Genomic DNA, 9,518 nt, shown 5'->3' on the forward strand with positions numbered 1-9,518 from the left:
TAATGCATCAAAATCTGTTCTTCAGAGGATCTCTAAATTCAGGTGGGATATATTCAAGGTCTTATTTTGGCTCTCGTGGACTTGTTTTCATTTTCTTCAGTTTCAGTTTGAATTTGCATATGAGTAATTGATGGTCTGTTCCACAGTCTGCCCCTGGCCTTGTTTTCACTGACGATACAGAGCTTTTCCATCTTCTCTTTCCACAGATGTAGTCCATTAGATTTCTGTGTGTTCCACCTGGCGATGTCCATGTGTATAGTCATCTGTTATGTTGTCTAAAGAAGGTATTTGAAATGAACAAATCATTGGTTTTTCAGAATTCTATCATGCGATCTCCAGCATCATTTCTATCACCAAGGCCCAATTTTCCAATTACTGGTCCTTCCTCTTTGCTCCCAACCTTTGCATTCCAATCACCAGTAATGAGCAATACATCTTGATTGCAAGTATGATCAATTTCAGAATGAAGACGCTGGTAGAATTCTTCTACTTCACCCTCACTGGCTTTAGTGGTTGATGCATAAATTTCAATTATAGTAGTTATTAACCGGGCTTCCCTGTAAGTGCATGGATATTATTCTATCACATACAGCGTTGTACCTCATGACTGATCTGGACATGTTCTTTAGATGTAGGTGTATCAAAACCTTTAACAATGGAATTCTCTGTGGGATAAACTACGGTCTACATGCAAGGGGTTCTAAAAGATCATGGAAAAATTCTATTACCTTTTAATTCCCTTTTCCAATGAACTTTTTTGAAATCCCCTCATATAGTTTTACTATGCTTGTTCATGTTTTCTACAAGAAATGTGTAACAACTTAAAAAAAGAAAAGGCTGAAACCTTCAAATTATAAAGAGTAATTCATCATTAATGCAGAAAATATAGAAAACAGAGAAAAGCAGAAAGGAAAAATAGTCAATGTCCTGCTTTCATAGGCTGAGAAATGTCAGTAACATTGTTTAACATAATTCTCTCAAAAATACATTTAATGCAACTCTGAAATGGAATAATCAAAGCTTTAAATGAATCTGTACCATTCAAATATGGAAAAGGGAATATATTCTAATCCCGTCCTAGCTATCTAAGTCTCTGTTTAAAAAGTAAATTGCTAAAAAAGGTAGAAGTTGGATATTTTGTGCTTATCATTAATTTAAAGCTAAATTTTTAATACTGACTTTCTTCTTTATACTGGTTTTGGAGTCTTGGTGGGGCATCGTAGGATAAGCACTGGACTTATAATTGCAAGGTCAATGATTCAAACCCACCAGTTTTTCCTCAAAAACCTCTATACAGGGGTCCTCTATGAGTCGGAACCAACTCAACGGCTCTTAACAACAATATACTTATTTTTACGTCTTATTAATTTAGTTATAAATCACATCCAGTGTTAACACTTATGCTCACTATCAACAATAAAACATTAAAATTGAGGCTTACAATTGTGGCAAATTTGGTCTAACAAAGGGATCATTTTCAGCTCCATTGACTGTTTTGTTTTTCCTTTGTTTTGGTTCAGAATTTGTAGAAGGTGCCTGAGAATTATTAGCTGTGGGAGGTTTGCGTTTGGCTAGAAGTTTTCTTTGCCTTTCAATATCTTCCCTTTGCTGATTCACCCACTCTTGTTGTCTGTGCAAAAAATAAATAAAACCATATTAACTTTTCATTATTTTTCGCAATTAAAACATGCAAAAAAAAAAAACAAACTAACCCTGCACCATTTCTTGAAATTTACAATATAAATTCGTAACCTTATGATTCCACCTTGTGAACCACTTTATACTCATCCTTTAGGTCTCATTTGGAAAATTGTTTTCTAACTGAGATCTTCATAATCTTAGCATATCTTGGGTTTAGTAGCAGAGACTTTTTTGCTCATAAAATATTCAACAATGATAGCTCAACTCAATACCCTGCACCCCAGTGTTACTCTTAATATTTTAGCTCAAGCCTACTTACCCCTTTATTTGGACCACCTTTTTATTTTACTGTCAACAATTTATACTCTTTCCAGTATCATTTCCACATTACCACCAAAATTTACTTTCTAAAACACAATTTTGACTATATACATTATATGCTACCTTTAACAGTTCATTACCCACAGAAATAAAACCCCAACTCCCTAATATCACAAGCACTCTGTCTTTTGTTACAGTGTAGCAAACATTAAGCCTAGTTGTGTTGAACACAAGCTGAATAAATCTGAGAGGGAGAGAACAACTGGGCAGATGACTAAATCTGTGGCAAAACATGATTATCAGCATCTGAAACAGCAAGGTAGATGTGATAACATGTAAAATAAACCCTTGCTTTCATTTTGTATAACTGGATTGAGTCAGAAAGTTATGTACATGCTGACCTGAGCTACTTCTGCTTTTCAGGTTCTTATAAATTCTTCAGCAAAGAAAGGAGCAGTCTAAGTTCTAACTCTTAATATATAAGGAGTTAACTTATTAACTTTACCTACTACTATCTCATCTCAGGGAAATATGCTAGCAGTAATTTCTTCCTTTAAAAGATTGCCTTAGAAATGCTAAAAAAACACATGTTCAATTCAACTGATTTATAAATTACTGTATCTGATTCAGAAGAGAAAAAGTTCCTATCTTCTACCTAGGGACAGAAAGCAGGCATATACTGAATACTGATAATGAAACAAGGATTAGCTAATGGGAAAGAATAAGTATGAAAAAATCCAAGGATGTAAAAAGAAAAAAACAAAACAAAACAAAAAATATTCAATGAAAATTAATTTTCAATATTCTTCTTCCCAAAATAGCTACAAAGCTAGATTAATTTATATTTTGGAAAGTCCTATTTAGAATACTGCATTAAACTTTACAGATAAACGCTAATCAAGAAGTTCTATAAAGCTAAAATTGTAATTTAACATTTTTGCTACATCCTTCTATTAAGTATACTAAATTCAGTAATTTCAAAGAATAGTGAGGAGGAGATGTAGAACATAATTCAAAATCTAAAATCTTTTAAAGTAAAGAAAACCCATATGAATATTAAACTTTAAAAAATGTACAAATGACTAACTTCACAAGATTCTGAAATGCAAAACCATCTGTCCATTGTTCAGTAAATGAAGCACCATGTCTAACTGTTGTAAAGTGCCCAAGGCGTAATCTGTCTTGCATACTCTTCTCTCTGCTTGACAGTTTTTCTTGTGTACTCTGCAAAAAGGAAGAAAATTTATCACTCAAATTTATTCACTTAAATTGTGAAAGCCTGCAGAGGGAAAATGGTCTGATGAAGGGATATAGGCAAAGTACTGAACTTTTTAACTTACTTTCTCAATAAGAAGTTTCTTGCTCATTGATATGCACTTATTTAATCGTTCCTTGTATTTTTCAAGTAATTTTTGTTGTTCATCTATTTGTCGTCTGAGATCACAGTTAGCCTACAACATTAAGTAGAAAAAACCCAAAAGAACATGTATATGAAACAATCAAGAATGCATTTAACAAACTGAATAAATGGTATAAAAAAGTTTACTGAAAAATTTAAATACTCTATAGACTCTAGTATGACACTGAAAAAAATAAACTAAACCCTTAACTTATCATAGTAAATGCTGATTAGCTGTTGGAAAATCCACGGAATTTGTATCCATATTCAATGGTTCCAAATCCACATTCTAAGGTATACAAAATGTGTCAAGTTAAATAAGTTATTTAGAACTAAACTCAGTTTTCTTATTTCTAACACAGGGATTAACACTGTTGCATAACAGAGTTGGCTAGTCTTTGTCCTGGTCCTTGGAGTTTATCTTTAAACCCTTGGAATTTCCCAAGTGATAACCTTTGCTATTCATAGTAGACCCTGATGATGTATACTAAAAGTTGACTCAGGAAGGGGACTGGGCATGCCTGAAAAACAAGCCATGTTGGTCCTCTAATTAGTTTAATACTATGTAGACCTCTGAAGCAGGGGGATCAATCATGCCTATGCAATGAAAACCCAATAAATACTATGGACACCCAACTTCCCTGGTTGTCAATGTTCAACATATTATGACAAATTAATCTGCCAGGCAAATCTGCTGCACAAGACCTCTTTAAAGTGTTCAAGAGTGAGGATGTCAGCTTGAGGACTAAGGTACACCTTACTCAAGCTATGGTATTTTCAATAGCCTCATGTGTTAGGTGCCATCAAGTTGGTACTGACTGATAGCGACCCTATGTACAACAGAACGAAAGAAATACTGCCCAGTCCTGGACCAACCACACAACTGTTGCCACACTTGAGCCCAATGATGCTGCCACTTTGCCAATCCATCTTGCTGGGGGTCTTGCTCTTTTTCTCTGACCCTCCACCTTACCAAACATGATAGGTTCTCTAGAGACTGGTCCCCCCTGACACTATGTCTGAAGTATGAGAGACGAAGTTTGGCCATCCTGCCCTCCAAGGAGCACTCTGGCTGCACTTTTTCCAACACAGATCTGTTTGTGCTTTTGGCAGGCCATGGCACTTGCTCCTCAACAGTTTCAAAAGGTCTTGTGCAGCAGATTTGCCAAATGCAATTTGTCGTCTAATTTCTTAACTGCTGCTTCCATCAATGTTGAGTGTGGAGCCAAGACCAATGAAGTCCTTGACAACTTCAATCTTTTCTCCTTTGATAAGAATGTTGTTTATTGGTCCAGTGGTGAGGATATTTGTTTTCATTACAATGAGATGCAATCCATACTGAAGGCTGTGCTCTTAGATCTTCATTAGTAGATATTTTAAGTCTTCACTTTCAACAAGTAAGGTTGTATCATCTGCATATCGCAGGTTGTTAATGAGTCATCAGTCCCAAGGCCACGATTTTCTTCAGATTATTTGCTCAGCCAACAGGTTGATTAAGTACGGTTAATGAATACAACCATTGCACACCTTTCTTAATTTTAAAACATTCACTGTTCTCATGTTCTGTCCAGGTACAGATTCCTCATGAGCACAATTAAGTGTTCTGGAATACTCATACTTCACAATGTTGCCCATAGGCTTGTCATGATCCACACAATCGAGAGCCTTTGAGTAGTCAATAAAGTACAGGTAACCATCTTTCTGATATTCTCTGCTTTCAGCCAAAATCCCTCAGATATCAGCAATAATATCCCTCACTCCATGGCCTCTTCTGAATCTGGCTTGAACCTCTGTAAGTTCTCTGTCAATGTATGCTTTCAGCTGTTTCTGTATTACCTTTAGTCAACCTTTACTCACATGGGATATCAAAGAGATTGTCGGATGATTTCCCCATTCCGTTGGGTCACATCTCTTTGGAACGGGCACAAATATGGATCTCTTCCAATCAGTAAGCAAGATACATGTCTTCCAAATTTCTTGCCATAGATGAGTGAGTACCTCCTGTGCCACCTCTCACTTTCTTGAAAGATTTCAATTTTTATTCCATCAATACCTGGTGCCTTGTTCTTTGCCACTTCCTTCATTGCACCTTGGACTTCTTCCTTCAGTATCACTGTCTCTTGATCATATGCTACTTATTGAAACGGTCAAACATCAACCATTTCCTTTTGGTACAGTGACTCTGTGTATCCTTTCCATCTTCTCTTGATGCTTTCTGCATCATTCAATAATTGGCCACAGAAATCTTTCAATAATGAAAGTCTAGGCTTGAATTTTTTCTTCAGTTCCCCCAGCTTGAGAAATGATGAGCGTGTTCTTCCTTTTTGGTTTTCTGATTCCAGATCTTTGCACATTTTGCTGTAATATTTGGCATTATCTTCTCGTGCTGACCTTTGAAATGAGCTCTTGGACCTCATTTCTTCCATTTGCTTTAGCATGTCTTCAGTGGAGAGCACGTTTCAGTGTCTCTTCTGACATCCCTTTTGATCTTTTCCTTCTTTCTTGTCTTCTCAATGACATTTTGCTTTCTTCATGTATGATGTTCTTGATGTCATCCCACAACTCTTCTGGTCTCAGTCTTTAGTGTTTCATGTATCAAATCTGTTCTTTAGAGGATCTCTAAATTCAGCTGGGTATATTTAAGGTCATATTTTGGCTCTCGTGGACTTGTTTTCATTCTGTTCAGCTTCAGTTTTAGTTTGCATATGAGCAACTGATGGTCTGTTCCACAATCTGCCCCGGCTATGTTTTGACTGATGATATAAGACCTTTTCCATCATCTCATTCCGCAGATGTAGTCAATTTTATTTCTGTGCATTACACCTGGTGAAGTCCATGTGTATAATCATCTTTTACATTGTTTAAAAAAGGTATTTTATATCACAGACAGCGTTGTACCTCATGACTGATCTGGATATGTTCTTTTTGACAATGAATACAACACCATTCCTCAATTTGCCATTCCCGGCATAGTAAATCATGTGGCTGTCAGATTCACAACGGCCAATATCAGTCCATTTTAGCTCACTAATGCCTAAGATACTGATGTTTATGCGTTCCATTTCATTTTTGACAATTTCCAATTTTCCCAGATTTATACTTTGTACATTCCATGTTCTGATTTTCAATGGATATTTACAGCTTTTTCTCTTCACTTTGAGTTGTGCCCCATCAGCAAATGAAGGTCCCACGGGCTTTACTCCATTCGTATCATCACGGTCAACTCTACTTTGAGGAGGCAGCTCTTCCCCAGTCGCATTTTAAGTGCCTTCCAAGCTGAGCAGCTCATTTTCCGGCACTGTATCTGACAGTGTTTCTCTGTTATTCATAAGGTTTTCAGTGACTAAATATTCGTAAGTAGTTCGTCACTTCTTCTTCCTAGACTGTCGTCATCTGGAAGCTCATCTGAAACCTGTCCACCATGGATGATCCTGCTGGTATTTAAAATACCCATGGCATAGCTTTCAAAATCACAGCAACTTCACAAGCCACCAAAGTATACCAAGCTGACAGATGAGTGGTAGCAATAGCCTCATATGCATATAAAAGTTGGAGAGTAAACAAGGAAGAAAGCTGAAGTATGCATTTGAGTTACGGTGTTGGAGGAGAAAATTAAAAGTACCACGGACTGTCAAAAGAACACACAAATTTGTGTGCGAAGAAGTACAGCCAGAACACTCCTTAGAAGCCAGGATGGTGAGGCTTTGTCTCTTGTACTTTGCACATATTATCAGGAGGAACCAATCTCTGGAGAAGAACATCATGCTTGACAACATGAAGGGTCAGCAAAAGAAAAAGACCCCCAACAACATAAACTGGCACAAGCGTAACAACAATTGTGAGGAGAGTGCAGGACCAGGCACTGTTTCGTTCTGTTGTGCATAGGGGTAGCTGTAAGTCAGAGCACACTTAATGGCACTTAGCAGTAACAACAACACTTTGCCAGGAAGATGACCTGTCCTGATTCCATGGAGAGATACCAACAGAAGCTTTGCTTTTGGGACCCTCCCAGACCTTGCTCTGCATGTCCTCTTCTTTTGATGACTCTGATTTGTATCCTTATGCTACATTTAAACTGCAATTTTAAGTACAGCATTTTCCTGAGTTCTGAGTTGTTCTAGCAAATGACTGAGGCTGAAGGAGTACCAATGGTGTCTTGGACATCATCACTGCCCCCCCAAGTATATGCCTGATACCTAAATGAGGGCAGTCTTGTGGAGAACTGTGCCCTTAACCTGTAAGTCTGGCCTAAATCCATGTAGTTGGTGTCAGAATTACTTGGGTAAAATAACTGAAATACTGAAAATAAAGTATCTAAAGTTTAAGAGTGAGTTCTATGCTATCTTTTGTAACTACTCTGTGATTGTTTATCCAGCAACTATCGCCCATTCTTCCTTGACAATATACTACCAACTCTGTTCATTTTGTAGGCAGCAACATGCTCAGGAAAATGGCCTGTGCCGAACCTCAAGAAATCTGATTAGCTTAATATTTATAGTGTCAAGAGAATCATCTAGAGGATTTGTTAAAAGACTGGCAGCTGGGACCCACCAGGGTGTCAAAGTGCCAGGATGGGGCCTGAAAATTTCCATTTCTAACTAGTAACCTGGTAAGGCCAATGCTAATCATGGTGCTACTCATCAGAACAATGGAGGTCAAAAAACAGTGCCACAAGATCTGTACTGTGCTGGGAGAAATAACTGGCAGCCTAAAATTTATGCCTAATGAAATTGTTTCCCAACAAGGAAGGTAGGGTAAAACAGACATTTTGAGGGAGCAGAAAAAGAATTTAGCATTAATAAAGCCTCACTAAAAGACTTAAAAAATAGAGATATAGAACGATTTCTCCTGTCATGCACTGAAACGTGTCCACTACAAATGTGTGTCAATTTGGCTACGCCATTATTTTTAGCAGTTTGGCAGTTATTTGATGTTATAATTCGGTTGTTACATAATGATGTAATCATCCCTCATGATGTGATATAATGTGCTCAACCAATCAGCAGTAAGGACATTCGGGTGAGGTTGCTGCTATTGTTAAGTGCCATTGAGTCAGTTCCAAGGAGCAACTGGTGGGTTTGAAATGCCGACCTTGTGGTTCACGAACCAGTGCTGATCCAGAGCTACACCAGGAGTCCATGAAGATACAGCACTTTCAATCAGGTCACAACACTAACAGGAGGTAAAGGGAGTGTTCTTGAGGTATGGTCAATATCACCTTTTATCTTACAAGAAAAAGAAGCAAACAGAGAGACCCGCTACCACTAAGAAAGGAGAGTCAGGAGTGACGAGAGTCCCTTGGCCCCAGGGCCCCTGTGTACTCGTAGACCCAGAGGAAGATCAATGCCAGGACACATGGTGATCTCTATGGAATGCTGGGCCTACCGATGCTGAAACGAGACAAGGACCTTCCTTACTCAACAGTTAGCCAACACATACAAGAGAGCCTTCGCCTAGAGTTAGTGCCATGAATTTGGACTTCAAACCTCCTAAACTGTGACAGAACGTATCTTTGTTGAGGCCATACACTTGTGGCATTTCTGTTACAACAGTACTATTGGTTCCTATGATATCTCCTAGAAAAGGGCATCTACCCAGAAGCACCTTAGAGGAAAAGCTGATGACCTACTTGCAAGAGGTTACAATCACTGAAAATTCTATGGAGCAGTTCTCTGCAACACACATGCTATCATCATGGATCAAAACTGACTAGACAGCAACTTTTTATTTTTTAATCAAAAACACACTACAAGACCAGCCGTCTGCCAAGCCGCTGAGAACCAGGGCCCCCAAGGCCCAATCCGCCGCGTACCCAGGTGGCAGAGACCCAGGGCCCCAGAGGCCCAACCCACCGTGTAGCCTGGTTGCCAAGGCCCAGTGCCCCTGAGAACCAACCCGCCATCAGCCCGGACCCCGAGGCCCAATCCGCCCAAGCCGCCCGATGCCCAGGCCACCCGAGGCCCAAACTGCCCACCCTAGGCTCAAGCCACCCTCCCGAAGCCCAAACAGCCCGCCACCGAGGCCCAGGTCCAACTGAGGCCCAAAAAAGTTACTCTGAGTTAAGCAATAAGGAGAGTGAAAAGGGAAGACCACATCCTGATCATATCTTCCTGGAGGTAATCAGAAAACATACAAAATTACCAAAACACATAATTAA

At 38.7% G+C, this 9,518-nt stretch overlaps 1 protein-coding gene across 1 annotated transcript in view; it reads right to left on the bottom strand.

Moving 5' to 3' along the window:
- TLK1 (tousled-like kinase 1) overlaps positions 1-9,518 on the bottom strand; it is a 174,194-nt gene that overhangs the window by 56,590 nt on the left and 108,086 nt on the right. The window contains exons 9-11 of the mRNA XM_006866616.1: positions 3,303-3,413; positions 3,050-3,186; positions 1,442-1,630 (exon numbers count right to left, since the gene is read on the bottom strand). Of these exons, the coding sequence (XP_006866678.1) occupies positions 1,442-1,630; positions 3,050-3,186; positions 3,303-3,413 (437 nt within the window). The remainder of the gene's footprint in view (positions 1-1,441; positions 1,631-3,049; positions 3,187-3,302; positions 3,414-9,518) is intronic.

The sequence above is a fragment of the Chrysochloris asiatica genome, unplaced genomic scaffold (assembly GCF_000296735.1).
Source record: "Chrysochloris asiatica unplaced genomic scaffold, ChrAsi1.0 scaffold00094, whole genome shotgun sequence".
NCBI classification, from domain to species: Eukaryota; Metazoa; Chordata; class Mammalia; order Afrosoricida; family Chrysochloridae; genus Chrysochloris; species Chrysochloris asiatica.